The following is a 20,126-nucleotide window of genomic DNA, read 5'->3' as shown; positions in this document are numbered from 1 at the left end:
ACTTAAATATCCTTTCTAACCATATAAAATGTGTTATCTTCTGATCAATAGTTTAAAAGCAAATTTTGTATATGACAATATGTAGTCAGGTGCTGCTTAACAATGTATGATCAGTCATGAGACATTTTTATAACAGTGGCCACATAGGTGTTATTTCCTAGTGCGTTGGTTTTCTTAGTCTGTGTAAGTATGCTGCGTGATATTCACACAAAAAAAGGCCTGATGATGCATTTCTTAGAACATGTCCTTTTTATTAAGTAACACAGGCCTGTATTTAATAATAGACTTAAAGTGGATATTTTGCGCAGTGGTTAAATTGTTGCTAACGTAACATGCCTGTGCTGAGTCATAACTGCACTTCTGATTCCAGCTTCCCACTAATGAACACCCTGAAAGGCAGCAGGTAATGGCTCAAACAGTTGGGCCTCTGCTACCAATGTGGGAAACTGAGATTGTCTTCCTAGCTTCTGACTTAAACTGTTCAGGGAACTTGAAAAGTGAAGCCGTGGATGGGAGTTCACTGTCTTTCTCCCTGCTCTGTGTCTCTTTGCCTTTCAAATTAATTGATTAATTTAAAAAATATAACAAATATTTCTCTATTAGGGGTCTTAAAATCATTAAATTAGACTGCACTATTTTTTATTTAGAAAAAAAGGATCTTTGAGAATAATGTATTTTAATCTTTGCATTTTATGGATGATGAAACCGAGGCCTAGAGAGATTATATGAGTTGTCACATAGTTATTTAGTGTCAAGATTGGTAGCAGAACCCAGAAATATCTCTCATTCAAGTACTTTTTCCCTTGTCTTGGTTATGGCTGATCTATTTGCAAGTAACAGAAGCCTGTCCAAAGTAAGGGAGGATAATCTCTCCTACTCCGGGTCAAAGGAATATAATCAGACCTAAAGTCTGTACATGGCATCTCCCTCTTTTCCACGTTCATGTTCATGTCCTCTGACTGCTCCTTTTCTGTTCCTGGCTTTCTTCACAAGTCTGTTTCTACAACACTGGACATGGTAGTTATGAGTTAAGGTGGGTAGCTAGTAAGATGAAAGAACCCTCAACTCATTACTTGAGAGACTAAAGCAAGAGATAGTTAAAGATCAGTGTCTGAGGCTCAAGGCCTGATAATTGACTCTTCTTTTGAAAAATTAAACTTCAGTATAATCATCATCCTAGGTCTTACTCGATCTAGAGCTGTGAGAGCTATTGAGCTCTTGGTCAGGACTAAACACTTTCTCCTTTGCCAAAGGACAGTCTGCCACCGGCTGAAGCTGACAACCCAATGACTTCTGATTGCACTTGCACTCCTTTCGCATTAGGTTGTTCTTTTTTTTTAATTTTTTTTTTTTTTGACAGGCAGAATGGACAGTGAGAGAGAGACAGAGAGAAAGGTCTTCCTTTTGCCGTTGGTTCACCCTCCAATGGCCCCCGCGGTAGGTGCGATGTGGCCGGCGCACCGCGCTGATCCGATGGCAGGAGCCAGGCGCTTCTCCTGGTCTCCCATGGGGTGCAGGGCCCAAGGACTTGGGCCATCTTCCACTGCACTCCCTGGCCACAGCAGAGAGCTGGCCTGGAAGAGGGGCAACCGGGACAGGATCGGTGCCCCGACCAGGACTAGAACCTGGTGTGCCGCCGCCACAAGGTGGAAGATTAGCCTAGTGAGCCGCGGTGCCGGCCCTCATTAGGTTGTTCTTAAATGTGTGTGTGTGTGTTTTAAGACTTATTTATTTATTTGAAAGACAGAGTTACACAGTTATACAGAGAGAGAAGGAGAGGCAGAGAGAGAGAGAAAGAGAGAGAGAGAGAGAGAGAGATCTTCCATTGGATGGTTCACTCCCCAATTGGCTGCAATGGCCAGAGCTGCGCCAGTCTGAAGCCAGGAGCCAGGAGCTTCTTCTGGGTCTCCCACACAAGTGCAGGGGCCCAAGGGCTTGGGCCATCCTCCACTGCTTTCCCAGGCCATAGCAGGGAACTGGTTCGGAAGTAGAGAAGCCGGGTCTCAAACCAGCGCCCATATGGGATGCTGTTGCTTCAGGCCAGGGCGTTAACCCACTGCACCATAGCGCCGGCCCCTTAAATGTGTTTTTAAAAATCATAATTCTACTAGAAGAGTAGATGTTTTGATCATTTTAGCCAATCCCAAAATGTTCAAAATGTTCCCAGTGTTCAAAATGAACTCTTAACAGTGGACAGGAACATTTTGATTTGATTTAGTACAGGTAATGTCCTTCATTGCCAACTTAATTGGAAATGGAACAGTAGATAATTTCTGAAATTAAGAGTTTCTGAATTAAAAGCTCTGTGATGGTCAGTGAGGGATGGCACCAGGAACGAGTTCTGATGATATTGAAGAGGTATTCACCTCAGATCCAAATATTGCAGGCATAAAATGGAAAAGGAAGCTAAATTACACATGATAGGTCTTCAGAATATTCACATAATATTAATTTTATGAAAAACCCATGCATGGATTCAAAATTTTTTGCACCAAAATAAACGTATCTTTCATTTCATTTTTATTCATTTTTGTTAGTATGCTAGTGTAGAGATACCCCTTCAGGGCTGTGGGGCAGTAATCAATTCTGAACAAATACAATGTATGATAATTACCCATCAGCTATAGAAAAATATTTCTATATTGATTATACAAGGGTTCACATCATATCACCAAATAGACATGGAAGAGACAAAAATCGACACATCTAGTATATTATTTTTGGCTGATAGATCTTATATCCTAGGTTTCATAAAATTTACAGAAGGTACTTTTGAGAATATTTTGACTAACCCACTAAAGCAGAACCAGCAAATAAATAAAAAGAAAAAAAAGACAAATTATGACTTACCGCATCTCTTTCTTGTGCTGTAGCAAACATCACTCACAAAGTTATGTTTGCAGTGACCCTGAATGTGGCCCACACTCCTTCTTTACATAACCATTCATTGTCAGTTAATTGGGATTAGCATGAAGAAGAAAACTTCTGGTAATTCCACTGGTAGACTGAACTTCCTAAGAACAGGAACCATATCTTACTGATGTCTACATCTTCATACCAACATAAAGGTATCACCCAATATATAATTGTAAATGGACAAGTAGCTCAGGAATTTTTAAAATAGGTATTAATAAGCAAATAATTCTCAAAAGAAAATGCACAAGTGCCCCCAAATTGTGGCCACAAATATAGTTATCTTCACATAATTAATGAATCTGTTTTGGCAAATAATTTTTGGCTAGATTGACAAGTTTTTTAAATGAAATAATATGAAATGTTGTTTAGACTGAAGGAGAGCAAGTTAGTAGCCCACCCTTCCACCCATATGGGATTTATTCCAAGACCCACTTTGTATGCCTGAAACTATAGATCATTCTGAACACTCTCTATACTCTTGTTTTTTCCTATACATACATACCTATGATAGTTTAACTTATAAATTAGGCACAGTAAGAAATTAATAATAACTAATTATAAAACAGGGTAATTATGCTATACAATAATAGTTATGTGAATATAGTCTTTATTTCTCTCACAATATCATATCGTACTCTCTTGAATTTCTTGCTATGATGTGACATGTTACAATGCCTATGTTATGAGATGAGGGGAGTGAATGACATAAGCACTGTAATATAGCATCAGGCTATTACATAAAGGTTACTTGAACATAAGTACTGCAGTGGATATGATAACAAAGATGACTACTCAGAGACTAGTGATCAAACAGCCTGCATGGATCAAACAGCCTGCATGGGCCTGCATGCCCACTTCTGGGGCAGGATAGAACATGAAATTTCATAATGCTACTTAGAACAGCTTGCAATTTTAAAAAAATTATGGCTTGTTTATTGCTGTGGTTTCCTATTTAATATTTTTGTACCAAAGTTGTCTGAAGGGAACTGAACCATTCAAAAGTAAAATTGCAGAAAAGGGAGAATATACATTTATTCAGAGATTTAGCTCCAAAAACGTTTGTTGTATTTTAACATTAAAAATGAAAAATAGGCCGGCGCTGCGGCTCAATAGGCTAATCCTCCGCCTTGCGGCGCCGGCACACCGGGTTCCAGTCCCAGTCGGGGCACCGATCCTGTCCCGGTTGCCCCTCTTCCAGGCCAGCTCTCTGCTGTGACCAGGGAGTGCAGTGGAGGATGGCCCAAGTGCTTGGGCCCTGCACCCCATGGGAGACCAGGATAAACACCTGGCTCCTGCCATCGGATCAGCGCAGTGCGCCGGCCGCAGCGCGCCAACCGCGGGGGCCGTTGGAGGGTGAACCAACGGCAAAAAGGAAGACCTTTCTCTCTGTCTCTCTACTGTGCACTCTGCCTGTCAAAAATAAAAAAAAAAGAAAAATAATTTATATAACCAACAGATGGTTAAATTACATCTGATGGTGTCTCTATGTAGCCTTACTTATAGTATATATAATTAGAATATACATGTATTAAGATTATATAAAAATATATTTTAGCAATTTGGATAGGTATTATGCACTATTGAGTGAAAAGAGATTGCAAAATAATATTAAACTTGGTCTTATTTTGTAAGTGTATGTATGTATGTATGTGCATAAGCCATAGTAAAAAGTTCTAGATACTCCAGTATGTTAATGTTTTTTTTTAAGATTTTATTTATTTATTTATTTATTTGACAGAATTACAGACAGTGAGAGAGAGACAGAGAGAAGGGTCTTCCTTTTCCGTTGGTTCACTCCCCAAATGGTTGCTACAGACAGAGCAGCGCTGATCCAAAGCCAGGAGCCAGGAGCCTCTTCCTGGTCTCCCACATGTAGGTGCAGGGGCCCAAGCACTTGGGCCATCCTCCACTGCTTTCCCAGGCCGCAGCAGAGAGCTGGACTGGAAGATGAGCAACCGGATCTAGAACCTGGTGCCCATATGGGATGCCGGCACCGGAGGCGGAGGATCAACCAAGTGAGCCACGGCGCCGGCCCCAGTATGTTAATGTTAACAACCTCTTGAAAAATTGGAGACTGCAACTGTGTTGTTTTGGTTTTCACTTACATCATTTGCTTTTTAATGATGATAAATTACTTTAGTAATAAAAATAATTTTAAGATTTTTAAAATACCAGGAGAATTTTGTATATTTTCCCTTGATGCATTCTTATAGCAAGCAGAACACTGAAAATCATTGCATTGATCATTCTTGTTAATAATAGCTATTTCAACATTTAAACGTAAGTCCTCCCTTAGGACTTCAGTGGTAGGGGTTTGAAGAGTAAGTCAGCCTCTCTCATTCAAATACTTTTTATTTCCTTTTCTCTCATCATTCCTCCTTTCCCCTTTAATTTTTCCCTCCTCTTTATCAAAACAGGGAATAGTAACATTGAAGTCTGATTTAACAGTTTGTTCTAGAAGACAGTATGATTCACTTATATTGTACTTGACTTTCTCAATATTAGCTTTTCATTATAAAAATAATACTTCTGTTCTTTACATCAAATAATGAAGACTCAAAAAAACACCATCAATGCAGCATACTGACCTCCCACATTCTTTTTTATCACATTGTTTTATTCATGTAGTTAAAATCATGCTGTATATATATGTATGTATGTATATATGTGTGTGTGTGTGTGTATATATATATATATATATATATATCTTATTTTTCCTAATAGAAGTTCATCCTAAATAGTTTCTGAGGGCATTTTTTTAAAGTAGCTTCTATACCTAGCCTACATTTTTTCCCATTCACTGTCTCATTTAGCAATACTCTGAAATGTCTCCTAAGTGCTTCTTAAGTATAAATGCGTAGTGATAGGAAAGATAAACATGACTTCTTCCCTCACAGAGTAATGCAGACAAGGACTGAAGCCTCTGCCTTGCTCAGTCCTCCGAAAAACTCAATAAACAACATAAGCTGTAAGTGGGAAGTGAAATATAGGTATTAACTAACTAGCATCACAGGCTTGCGTTAACTGCCTGTATTCAATATGATCCTTAGTCCTATTCTATATCATTCCCTTTATATGACCTCATTACTTTTCCTCTCTCATGGGAAGCAAATAGAATCAGCAAATCATGATTATTGTTTCTCATATCGGTAAGTCACACAAAAATAAATAAGTGTTTTACAAAAAAAAAATCAATTTAACAAGTTAAAGCAAAGGAAACTTGGAATGGTGTCAAGTTCATCTATCCTATTGCATTTATATATTGTATGCTTACTGAAGATCAGAGAGGGATCTTTACATGAAATATGCCTCAAAGGAGGTGATGAAGGGCTATTTTCAAAATGTTTAATAACAGGGACAGAGTGGGAACTGATAGTTCAGACGGAGACACCTGGACGGGTTACGTGTAAATCTCCAACTTGTATATCTGGGAAGTCTGGCCTGTGCATTCGGGGCAGGGATCAGGATGACAGGGACAGTAGGGTCCTCGGGAGGTCCAGGACAGTGGCTATTTCCTTAACAGTCTGAAAGTATCTCAACATTTTAACAACTGGTGTGACAGCCTCAACCCTGAAGGAAATATATCATAACACTGATATATTTGATTTGCTCTTGGGAAGGACATCAGAGTGGTCAGAACAGTTCTCAGTTTAAACTAGAGTCTTGTGGTAGCAGATACTCTATCAATCTCACAAAAATAGGAAGTCAGAATCCATTTAACTAAAAAAGAGTGAGCAATTCCATGAGTGGACCACAGAAATCAAATACAGACATTATAGGAATTCTGAGAGCTTAATAGAAAGACTCTCTGACCACATATAATATTGGAACATTTGAAATATCGGTTTATTTTAAAAGGAAAAAAAAACAAAAAGAGTCATTCTATCTTAGTCATATCCATGAAATGGAAGTATATGTATTTTTAATGTGTATAATAATAGCTTAATGCTTTCTTCTCCTTTAGATTTCCCTACTGGAAAAGGCTGGATTTGGAGGTGTTCTTCTATATATTGATCCTTGTGATTTACCAAAGACTGCAGATCTTAGCTATGATACCTTCATGGTATCACTGAATCCAGGAGGAGACCCGTCTACACCTGGTTATCCAAGTGTTGGTAAGTGTGTTGTTCATCCTGGTTATTCTTGTAAGTATTGCAAGGTTGCAATTTGTAATAAATGCTACATAAATTAATAGATGGTAAAAATTCTTATATCCTCATAGTTTTAAAAAAGATTTATTTTTATTTATTTGAAAGTCAGAGTTACACAGAGAGAGGAGTGGCAGAAAGAGAGAGAGAGAGAGAGAGAGAGATCTTCCATCTGCTGATTCACTCCCCCCCCCCCCCCAGTTGGCCGCAGCCAGAGCTATGCCCATCGGAAGCCAGGAGCCAGGAGTCAGGAGCTTCTTCCAGGTCTCCCACACAGGTACATGGGTCCAAGGACTTGGGCCATCTTCCACTGCTTTCCTAGGCTATAGCAGAGAGCTGGATGGGAAGTGGAACAGCCGGGACTTGAACCAGCGCCCATATGGGTTGCTAGCATGGCAGGCCACAGCGCCAGCACCAGCCCCAGCCTCCTCATATTTTTAAAACACACAAAATTAACATCGTACCAAATTTTTTAAAATAAAACTCCAAGTAGGTCAAAAGTCTGTGCAAATACTGAGCGGTATAAAATGTCTGCTGATTTAGGGCAGCTGTGATAACTTTAGTTCTAGACCTTGAGGGTTAATATAATCAAATCAGGTGAGAAAAGGTGCTAGAGATAAATGGGGTAAATATGATCAAATTTTCTGGCTCCCTGAGAGAAAGGACCTCATTGGTGCAGCCAGTCACTGGGAGCCCAGTGATGACCATATTTCTTCTAGACATTTCTGTATCCCACAGGGTAATTGAAATTGTGTCCAAAAGTTCTGTTCATATGAGTTGGCTGAGGAAAATGCTCTTTGAACCATCTTGTGGGGTGATACTAATCCATTAACAACATGAGGGTCAGTAATTAAACTACCAACAACAGAACTTGCAATTATCTGTGTATTTTGCTAATGATTTCCCTTTTCCCCTAAATATAAAAAAGGCTTTACTAGTAGTCTTACTCAAATTCTCTATCATTTCTCTGTACATATTAACTTTACTAACTGAAGTAATTAACTAATATGAAGTAGTCAAATATGAATTATAATTGGTGAATGTTGTTGGATTTACTGATTACTGCTTTATATGTATATGCTGCATAAGAACACATTAAGTAATTCACATAAGAGTTGTTTCTGAGACTACATGGATCTGTTTTGTTTTATACAGTCCCTTGTCTCATTATTCTAGCTTTGAAATTAGAATTAATAAGTGTCCATCTGCAATTTCTAAGCATCAGCAAAAAACCAGTCCCTCATTTGCACATGCTCTCGTTACCTCGGGTTGTAATTCCTCAGCTTCAGTGTCAGCTTACACTTTGTGGCAAGTCAATGGGCTGCAGTGCAGTGCTGCCAAAAGCAGATGTTTTATGAGTACTCTACTTAAGTTGCTAAGTTGTCTGGTTGATAACATTTGCCCTTAACCTTTTCTTGGCCCCTTTATTTCACAAATATAGAATTTGTTAATATCAAGGCCAGCGCCGTGGCTCACTAGGCTAATCCTTTGCCTGCGTGCGGCACCTCACACCAGGTTCTAGTCCCGTTCAGGGCGCCGGATTCTGTCCCGGTTGCCCCTCTTCCAGGCCAGCTCTCTGCTGTGGCCAGGAAGTGCAGTGGAGGATGGCCCAAGTGCTTGGGCCCTGCACCTGCATGGGAGACCAGTAAAAGCACCTGGCTCCTGGCTTCGGATCAGCACGATGCACAGGCCGCTGCGCGCCATCCGCAGTGGCCATTGGAGGGTGAACCAACGGTAAAAGGAAGACCTTTTTCTCTGTCTCTTCCTTTCACTGTCCACTCTGCCTGTAAAAAAAAAAAAAAAAAAGAATTTGTTAATATCTGGTAAAATATTAACCAGAGTCATAAGCAATCATATAATGATTCAATTTAAATGTTGGAATAATTTAAACCTATAAAAAAGTTACAAACAGCATCCATTCATATTACTATCTTACATAGTCGTGTGGCACTTATCAGAGCCATAAAACTAACAATCATACAATGCTATAAACTAATGATTGATTTTATTAAATTTTCTTTGATATCTCACTATTTTTTCCTGGCAAACATCTAATCAATAATTCCATTACTGCCTTTTTGCCTTGTTTCTTTAATTCTCTTAAATTTGTAATAGTTCTTTGATCTTTCATAATTATGACATCTTTGAAGAATACTGACATGTTGTTCTATAGAATGTCTTTCACCCTCAATGAGCTTGTCCCATATTTTCTAATGAGTAGATATTGTGTATGCATTTGCAACAGGAATATGGTAGAAAAATGTTGTACTCTACTCAGTATATACCAGAAGATACATATTATTCACTTCTCTCACTTGCCAATTTTCCCCATAGTAGAGCTATTTTTTTTTCATTTGTAATTAATGAATATCTCTTGAGGAGATACTATAATACTGTAGATATTCTCATCTTTTTCAAAGTTTCATTCACAAATTTTAGTAGCCATCAATGATCCTTGTCTTTTACTATTATTACTGTGATGTTTGCCAAATGATGACTTTCTATTTTGATCATTCCTTGAGAATGTATTTTAATCAAACATGTTTACAACATGAATAGCCACATCATCTGCTGGTTTACTCCTCCAATGATGGTAACAGCCAGGTCTAGACTAGGCTGAAGATAGGAGCTAGGAGCTCCATCTGGGTCTCTGACATGGGCAGTAGAAGCTCAAGTATTTGGTCATCTGCTGCTGCTTTCTCAGGTGCATTATCAGGGAGTTGGATCCGAAGTGGAACAGTCAGGATTCAAAATGATGCTCCAATAGGGGATGCTGGCATAGCAAGCGATGGCTTAACTCACTGTGCCACAATGCCAGCCCCATGTCCCACCTCTTCATACTGTTATAATGGCAATTCAATTTCAGTATGCGCTTTGGAGTGAATATTCAAAGCACAGTAGAACTCTCTCATCCTCTCAGAAAGTTCTGAGTCTGTTCAAAGATATTCTCTATCACCAGTCCAAGCTAGACGCTGGTCTCATTGTTTCAGAAATAAAATTATAGAACTTCACAAAAAGGAACATGAAGTATGTTGTATTGCGTACAGGTCCTTTTGCTTAGAATAATGTCTGTGATATTATTCATGGATGGATGTATCAGTATTTCATTCTCTTTTATAATGCAATCTTTGTATTGATTCACACAGGTGTTGTTTTAAAACAAGAATACCAAAGCACTTTTCTGCAATACAAAAGTCAAATGATTGTCTAAAGAAGACATGAATTTCATATAGGGAATATATGCATATCCAAATAGTTTTGATTTTTCTAGCAACAGAGCACAAAACTAAAATATTTCTAAATAAAATTTGCTCCTATAACCCAATACAGAATATCTTGTGATCATTCTTTTAACAAAAACAAGTCTTTGAATCCAATAGGCATATTTACTACTCTGAGCCTTATTTTCTTCTCCATAAAAAGGAGAATTATCCTAATATGAATCTCATAAGATTGTTCGTAAGGAATTAAAAAATGTTAAAGAGGAACTCAGGGTTGGCCCAACCAGTCTAACAAGCTCTCCAGGTGGCTCTGATGCTAGTGAAGTTTGACAATGACTTTGAGAAGCTCTGTTACTCTTTAACTACCATGTTTGAGTTGGACTACTGGGGCTAACTTTGTGATCTAAATTTTGTGATCTCCTGTATCCTTCATGCAGCATCTTGTATTCATGCCTTTCATATTTGTTATGTCTGTGTCAAGCAGGATTCTGACATATGTTCTAGACTCTTAGCCCAACTGTTGAATTCAATAGGCTATCAATACATACTTGTTGACTGAATAACTTGTTCCCTTAACGTGACTGTCTATCTGGGATGATTTTGATCTAGACTATCCTAATTTTAATCTGTTTAAAACTACTCTTTAAAAATTGGGTAAGCATTTGTTCCTCACAATTTTGTTTACAATGTGTGTAGATTTTTGCCTTAAATGTTTAACTCTCTCATATCTCTTCTACCACTCAAAAGAATAGAAATTCTATTGATTCAGAAAGTTTTGAAATTCAATTTAAATAGTAGTTAATCAGAGGTCTAATCGATTAATTCTCTTGATAATATATCAGATGTTTCAAAGATAAGTTCAATATCTCGGGGCCAGTGTTATGGAATAGTGTATAGTGGGTAAGGCCAACACCTGTGATGCCAGCATCCTTTATGGGCTCCCTGATTGTAACTCGGCTGCTCCACTTTTGATCCAGCTCTCTGTTAATGGCCTGGGGATAGTGCCAGAAGCCTACAAAGGAAACCTGAATGAAGTTCCTGGCTCCAGGTTCAGCTCTGGTCTTTGAGGACACTTGGGGAGTAAACAAGCAGATGGGAGAACCACCTCCCACCCCGCCCACCCTGTAACTCTGACTTTAAATAAATATATTTTTTTAAGTTCATGATCAAGATTTAGCTATAACTATATAAGGGAGGGTGGAAATATATATCATTTTTCTCTACTAAATTCTCAGTCTGGGGCTCAGCATATTTGGCAAACATATTAACAAGAGAAAAGCAATTTATTAACTCATGTAACCTGCATACATGGGGAAGGGATTCAGTGAGGGGTAACGCAAAGAGGCTGTGGGGACGTGGGGCATATACACCAGCTTAATAGATAACAGTACATTTGTAAAGAAGAAACACGACAAAGGAAAGTAAGTATAAGCATTCCAGGGTGGCAAATTGTGGGAAGATAAATATAAGAGAAATTAATAAAGATAAATTTTCTTTTAGTAAGGTTTGTTATCTAGATTCCTCTCCTCTGGGTCCTCTACATTGTTATAAGATTCTGGCAATTAACAATCTAATCTTTATTTTTAGTAAATGAAGTGGGATTGAAGAGAAATTCTTTTTATTTGATTTTTACATCTATTTATCAGCAATTTTTACATCTATTTCTCAAAATATTTCTCATATATTTGTATGGCATATTCTTGATTCCTACCATTGCTTCTACCAACTTGTTTTAAGCAGTTGAAGTACTAACTAAATTAACATGTGGTCCAAACAAATCTCATTTCCTTGAAACATGTTCTTTCAGAATTCTATGGGACATTAGGATGTATATAGCAAAACTATTTGTTCAATTTAGAATTCTAAGAATATGGATAATTTTCACCACAGATACATGTAAATGAGATATAACAAGAGATATCTGAGTAATCTTTTATAATTACAACACGAGTGACCATTTATAATTGGAATTGCACTTTGCCTAAAATCATTCATCAGCTACATGGGTTAAAGCCCCAATAAAAAGAAAAGCAAGGGGCCAGCACCCTGGTGCAGTAGGTTAATCCTCTGCTTAACAGCGCCGGCATCCCATATGGGTGCAAGTTCTAGTCCTGGCTACCCTTCTTCCAATCCAGCTCTCTGCTATGGCCTGGGAAAGCAGTAGAAGATGGCCCAAGAGCTTGGGTCCCTATACCCACATGGGAGACCAGGAAGAAGCACCTGACTCCTGGCTCCTGGCTTCGGCGCAGCTCCAGCCATTGTGGCCATCTGGGGAGTGAACCAACAGAAGGAAGGCCTTTCTTTCTGTCTGTCTCACTGTCTATTACTCTGCCTCTCAAATAAATAAATAAAATCTTAAAAAAAAAAAAAGAAAAGCAAGAAGGTATGGAGTAAGCATAAAAATAGGAAAATGAGAATTGGATATCTTTAAGGAGTATTCCATTTGGTCTTTGTTGAAAAATAGGAAAGAAAATCTTTTCCCAATCTCTAAGCATTAAAATTGACTGTAATTTGAAGAAACAGAAATAGTATTAGGAACCAGAAATTCTTTTCTTTCCCTACACTTGCATTATTAATTTGCCTTTTTAATTTTCTGTTGGCTATGGTGTTGATTTTAATTTTAGTAAGCTCTTCAAATAACTGACTAATCTATTGACTCCAAGTTAATTGAAATACGAGCCAGTTCTTTGATCTTGACTTGGACTTGAATTTCCTTATGCTCTATGTCCTGAAATTCATCCTGATTTAAAGCTTTGTGTCAGTGTCCCTGTCTGTATTTGGTATAACCCTTAAAAAAAAAAAATCTTCCTTTGTTTTAGATTCTGGAGCAGGAAGTCTTTTCAGTGGTTTACTTTAGTGCAGTGTATCAAATGACACAGTTTATTTAATATTCCCAGTGTTGCAATTCAGTGGGTGCTTGTGTTGTTTATCTACTGTCTGTTCAACATCACCCTTGCCAACTAAACTATTCAAAGAATAAAGAATGTCACTGTAATTTGTGACAAGTCTTCACCAGGTATTCTTGGTCCAGTTACCTGGACAAATGTCGAAAGATTGACTTGAGTTGGCACTAAATCAATTGAGACAGTGTTGAACTATTTCCTGACTAGAATAGCTGAAAATATAAATATGTGCCTGGTTGTCAAAGTGAGGTGTTATAGATTCACAGCATGAAATGCCTTGTCTCTGGGTTAGAGAAAAATAAAAGTGTTTGTATTCTTACTCTTTCACTATGACTGGCTTGTATATATTCTGCAGGCCACACGACTGTGTGAAGTATTACTCAAATTAATGAGTGGCTGCTTGTTACAACAGTCTACATTTTTTAAGAAAGTTTAATTTACAATAAATTGAAACAGTGAATTTTTATAATTCAGACTATTTGTATAAATTATCTGATTTAAAAAGAATAAATTTGGTAATGTAAATTTTCTTGGCCCCTCACGGAAATATCCAGTGGACTGTTTAAATGTCTAAGATTATAGGCTACAGATAACATTTTTGAATGGTTATTGTTTGGAAGAAATCAGAGTGCCATATAGTACAGACTGTTATTATTGTACTGGGAGTGTTCTACTTTAATTTAAGCAAGTACTAGATCAATAGAGGCAGTCAGCTTGTTTTGTTTAAGAAACAAAGTTTCCCAAAAAAATCTATGGTGAATTCCAAAGGAATGATAAAATTCAATGTTTAAAAAAATTACCAGTACATTTCCATCACAATGAATGTGAGATGTTATTGAAACAATGAATTAGTCGCAAACTTTTATAGCACATACTCTTTACCTTCTTTTTCTACTTTCACTGGTTTCACTTTTCAGTAAATGTGAAAGAACTAGAAACAGTGCAGAAAAATGGAAGTAAAGGTAATTTTATTTTGGTATAAGAATGTTTTGAAACCATGAATAATTTGTGTTTGTGTGTGTGTGTTTGTGTGTGTGTGAAATAAATTCTCCAGAAAATTTTAGAAGACTCCTTAATTGATCTTTAATCAAAGTGACTTGATAAACAGGAACAGCACTGCAATCCCAGGCTAAGTGCTAACCTACTGGAGCATGCTACTAACATTTTTTTTTCATCCAGTATCCTACTTGGGAATGTGAGGTTTATAAAAATATGAATTTCATTTTGGTATAGTAAAAGAAAATGATTTAAATTCAGGGCTGACCAAAGTTTAGATTTAGTCTTATATCCAATATATGCTGGAGAGTAACATTGAAGGTGAAATATAAAATGTAATGGTTCTAAGATAAACCATGTATACAGATTTAATTGTATCAATATGACATCAGAAAAAATTTACTAAGGAGCCAGCATTGGGACTTAGTGGGTTAAGCTGCCACTTGTGAAACTGGCATCCTATATCAGATTGCTTGTAAACATTCTGACTGATCCGCTTGGGATCCAGCTTTCTGCTAATGTGCCTGGGAAGTCAGAGGTTGATGTCCTATGTACTTACGCCACTGCCACCTATATGGGAGACCCAGATGGAGTGCCTAGCTCCTGGCTTCAACCTGGGCCAGCCTTGGCTGTTGTGACCATTTGGAGAGTGAATCACTGGAGGGAATATTCATTCTCTCTTTCTCTCTCACTCTTTCTTTTCTCTCTATCACTCTGCCTTTCAAATAAATAAATGAATCTTTTATTTTTTTAAGATTTATTTTATTTATTTGAAAGGCAGAATGGCAGCAACAGAGATCATCTCCCATCCACTGGTGCACTCCCCATCAGCTGGGGCTAGGCCAGACCAAAGCTAGGAGTCAGGAACTTTCTCCAGGTCTCCCATGTGGGTGCAGGAGCCCAAGCACTTGGGCCACCTTCTGTTGCTTTCTAAGGCCATTAGCAGGAAGCTGGATTGGAGTTGGAGCAGTTAGCACTGAAACCAGTGCCCATATTGGATGCCAGCGCAGCAGAAGATGACTTTACCCTCTATAGCACAATAAATGAATCCTAAAAGCAATTATTGAGCCATATAGGAGGGTACATTTTTATGAAATGAGATTAAAGAATAAGTTTATTTTGGTACAAAATTTTAAAATCCATTTATGCTCTTTGCATAATGTACATTTTCCATGAGCTGTTTGAAGACCCCTCAAACCATTACCATTACTCTGCCATTTCCTTTTCACCTATAAAAATGGGCACCATACACTATAAAATTAATCAGTTGAACAAAAAATCAAGCAACCAATGAATAATAGGAACAACAAACAACAAAAACTCCAAGTTTTATTTTTTTCAAGCCAAAATTTCATGAATCATTTTGGTATAATATATTTAAAACCTGTCATTTCCTCAACTTTACTCATCTTTTCATTTGATAACCCAAACTATATATAAAATTCAATCATTTTATCTTCTTCCAAGATTCAAATTAGTGTGACAATAGTGGGCACAACCCACATTTCCAAGATTGGGGCAATATAATTAAGCAGAGAATTATCAGTTAAAAGAACAGAAAAGAATAGAAATGAGCCTGCGGAGTAATGAGTCATGCTCATTTTACTTTTCCCACACAACTTTTTCCTGCAATTTTATCTGCCATGGTTAGGACCTACAAACCATAATAGCCAAAATTTTTCTATCAATGAACTCAAATTGTCTTAGAGAAAATATGAATTTAACTTTTGTGTTAACACATAGAAGTCCCTGTAAATCATTTTACATTCACCACCCAATGATAACAGCAACATAAAGATGAATCCCTTGTAAATTCCCAAAACAGTAGTAGCTAATACAATATGGAATTTCATTAATAATCATTTCTTTCCTAAATACTTTGTCAGCAATTCACTTGAAGTTATTTTACTTTATGTTTCTGTAAGGCTAGTAAAATACATTGTTAAATTTGCTAATCATACATATGAAAGATTAATCTTTATTTTATATATATGCTATATATATATTGCATTTGACTCGAGAATTATTCAAGTTCTTTTGCAAATCCATTGAAGTAAAGATATGTTCAATTTCTTTATAGTTGCATTTTAATTCTGTGAACCTAAAATTGAAATGGAAAAAAAATAGATAAATAATCTAAGATAAAAAACTACCTATTTATCAGTCTTCATATACAAATTGCAAAGTGCAATAACTATGATCTGTAAAATCTCATTTAACCAGATAACATACTTTGTAATGGGAATACTATAGAGATAATAGAAAAATATAAATTAGATCTTTCTGAGTTTCCCAGATTCAATGATAGAAACAGGTATCAATTAATTTCCTTAGTTGATTTTTGTTGTTATAAATTCCAATATGAGTTTTAAGTTGCAAATAGTACAAAGAACTTTTGAATAAAATTTACTCAGATTCACCAATTATTTCCATTTCCTTTGCTTTATCATTCTCTTTCACTGTATTAAAATATTCTAGCTATATATATATATAATAAACAATATATAACATACAGATATACCTGTATTTATATCATGGAGGTTGTCTGCTGCTAACATTCACGATAGTTAGGGCAACAATTTCTCTCTTGAGTGAATGGAATATCATGATGGAACAGCTGGAGAGAACATCACTACATATACCATTAAATTTGACTTTATTTCTGGTCATGAATTAGGAGGTCTATAGCTATACAGTTCAATACAGGAGCCACTAGCCATATATGACTATCTAATGTGAAATTTAATTAAAATGATAAAGCAAATAGTGAAATCTTGAAAGCCTCTTTCTATGTGCTTAATAGCCACTGGAGCTTTCACAGAGGATTTCATTATTAAGGAAAGTTCTAAGTGTGATAAGTGCTATAGAATTAAAACCTAAAACAATGTGATTTTATATAAAATTTAATGGTTATCTATTGTCTTATATCACAAATAAGATGGTTTCTATAGCTAATCTTGATAACCAAAGATATTTGTCTTTTTCACCACTCGAATTATTTAAAAAATGTATTTACAAAGCATACTCCAAGAACCAAATGTTAGGTGTGCTTCATGAATTCTTTTATGTCTTAGTATTGAATAAAAACATAGTTGAATGATCCTAAAGTAAACATTTCCCATTTCTAGAATTCTCCAAAGAGTTTTTGATTTTTAAGTATATAAAAATAAATCTTGTAATGCAACTTTAAAGTGTTATTGCATTTGCCTCAAATTGCTGGCATTGTAAATTTCAATCCCATACAATTTCATTTGAGAGACATATCCTGGATGAAAATATGTATTCTACTTTTGTTTTGCATTTCAGTATCTACTTAGTCCTAAATTTTTCAGTGAGAATTGAAAAATTAAATCTTTGGGATATTGTAGTTTTTGAAAGTAGTTCATCTAAATGTTTAAATTTTGAAGAGTATAAACATGGACAGGTTTGTTAATAAATTGAAAACAAGGCATTAGTAGTTCTTTTGCATGTGAAATTATTTCTCTCTGCTAGACATAGGTCCGATAATGAACTTTCTTTCTTGAACACCTATGTAATAAATCTTACCATGTGTTTATTCACACTGATTTTGACTTACGTCCATGCATACACCCTCATATCATTATTGGATATCCTCATCACTTTCTATTGCTGAGCAAGAGCTCCTGAAAAATCTTTCTTTTTTTTTTTTTTAAAGGTTTATTTATTTATTTGAGAATCAGAGTTACACAGAGAGAGGAGAGGCAGAGAGAGAGAGAGAGAGAGGCCTTCCATCCGCTGCGCTGATCTGAAGCCAAGAGCTTCTTCAGGGTCTCCCTTGTGGCTACTGTGGCCCAAGGACTTTGGCCATCTTCTACTGCTTTCCCAGGCCATAGCAGACAGCTGGATTGGAGGTGGAGCAGCCAAGACTTGAACTGGTGCCTATGTGGGATGGCGTCACTACAGGCGGCAGCTTTACCCGCTACACCACAGTGCTGGCCCCTCCTGAAAATCTTTCATCTCTTTTTTCTTTTTCCAATTTTTTTAATTCCTTAGGCTTGTGACTTGATAATATTTTACAAAATATATTCAGTCAAAGTCCCAGGGAAATCAAAGGTCAATCTATGATATACTAATTTCTTTGGTATAGAACTTTTAGAACTGTTTCTGCAATGTGTTTCCTAATTTCCCAAAGCACTATTGTCTGGAAGATCCCCCAAATTTATTTGGCCATAAAATCTACTTCTGGGAAAAAAAAGGGGGAGAATTATTGTTCACTCAAGTATACTATAGGCTTGCTGGACTGCAGCATTTGCCCTTTCTTCTTACTGACAAAGATCCTTCCCCAGTTTCATGCCCCTACAGAGATCTACGGCTTGTACCTCAACTTTTACAGATTTTTGTAGCTAAAGATACAATGTAAAGAAAGATAGGGCTGAGTAGGTCATAAGGTGATGGAAAAGTTAATACCTACGGGCATACTTGTGTATGAGTGAGTCAGCAGGAAACAAAACACCCAGCAATAAAAAAATAATCTGCTTGTTTAGTGATTAAAGTTGTAATTATATTTATAATTGAATATTTGCTATAGTCTAGAGTCTGGAAAATCGGTGTTTCCCAACTAATCTTTCACTCAGCATGATCTGTTCCAGTACATTGCTAAACCTGTTCAAAAACTCTGTTTAAAAAAAAGACCATAAATTTTAACAAAATTCTTAAGCAGCTTTCTTGAGCCAGTCCCTTAGGTTGTTTTTCCCATTTCAGTAACAGACTGGAAAATGCAATTTTATCCTGGGAAAAATGAAGTGACAGCTATTAGATAATACAGATATGCATATTTTCAAAGAATGGCCCAAAAAGATAACGAGCTTGAGGCAATTATTTCTCTAGTACATCTCACTGATTTTTTTTTACATGATCCACAAGCAAACTTTAGTTGTTTGTATGGTTTCTCTTCGAAAGTTGCAGTAATTCAATATTCCAAGAATGCTTTGGACTACGTACTAAATGTTAAAATACATAAGCACAGCCTGGTTTAAGATTCAGTAGCCTTACTTGGAGTGATATTTGATGTTATGCATTTGCTTTTTTCCTACACTAGAGAAAACAGGGAAAAAAAAAAACCTAGGAACTAGATAAGACTTAGAGTAACTACCAAATACACAAAGAGCCTTGAAAGTGAAAGGAGGTTGCTATTAATAATCCCATGACGAAAGGCTTTTACTGGATCCTGCAGTGACCCTATTTAGATTCAAACTACGATTTCCATATGTATTTACCATGGATTCCAGAGAGGTGCTCCACATTGAAATGTGACAAGATGATCCTGTTTTAGATATCCTCCAGCTTAGCACTGTAAGGTTCAATTGGCTGAGTGTCATAGGAAAAGTCCGAAGGTCCTGCGTTGTTTTTTTTTTCTCTCCTTTTAACCCCACTTCTGTGTTGAACAATGGCTGTATCTGGACAATGAATCACAGTTCTAAATTTCTAGCACTAGAAGGGACCTTTGTTGTCATGAATGTACCCATTTCATTCAAAATAAAAATGAAGAAACAGAAGATTTATTGTTTCCTCAATTTTACAATTATAAGTTCATGAATGATGACTTACATTTGTCTTCAGTTACCTTTAGCATCTATCCTGATAATAAGAACATTCTGAATTAATATTGTTAGAAAAGCCATAAAATATAAGTCATAATCATCCTCTGAGATGCTGACAGCTTTGAGTAATGTGCACTCTTCCCGGAGAACTGCACTTAAAAACATACTTTAAAGAATAGCCTATTTAAAAAAATGAAAAAATGGCCTGTAATTTCAGAGGACTTATGGATCCCCTAGACAAGAATTATTTTTTTCTGAGAAAACCCTTATGGACATATTCATTACCTATTTTTATAGATCTAAAAGAAAGACGATACAATTTAGGGAATAAACTTCTCCTGGGAGGAAAAGTTCAAAGCTAAATAGGAAATGTGTAAAATC

The 20,126-nt window shown here is 36.6% G+C and overlaps 1 protein-coding gene across 6 annotated transcripts in view; it reads left to right on the top strand.

The window, feature by feature from the left end:
* NAALADL2 (N-acetylated alpha-linked acidic dipeptidase like 2) overlaps positions 1-20,126 on the top strand; it is a 1,471,888-nt gene that overhangs the window by 889,991 nt on the left and 561,771 nt on the right. For all 6 annotated transcript variants that reach the window (XM_062211674.1, XM_062211686.1, XM_062211675.1 and 3 more), the window contains one exon: positions 6,881-7,031. In XM_062211674.1, the coding sequence (XP_062067658.1) occupies positions 6,881-7,031 (151 nt within the window). The remainder of the gene's footprint in view (positions 1-6,880; positions 7,032-20,126) is intronic.

Source organism: Lepus europaeus, chromosome 2 (assembly GCF_033115175.1).
Source record: "Lepus europaeus isolate LE1 chromosome 2, mLepTim1.pri, whole genome shotgun sequence".
In the NCBI taxonomy this organism is placed as follows: Eukaryota; Metazoa; Chordata; class Mammalia; order Lagomorpha; family Leporidae; genus Lepus; species Lepus europaeus.
The sequence above is the reverse complement of the archived record's forward strand: the minus strand, read 5'-3'. Positions and strand labels throughout refer to the sequence as shown.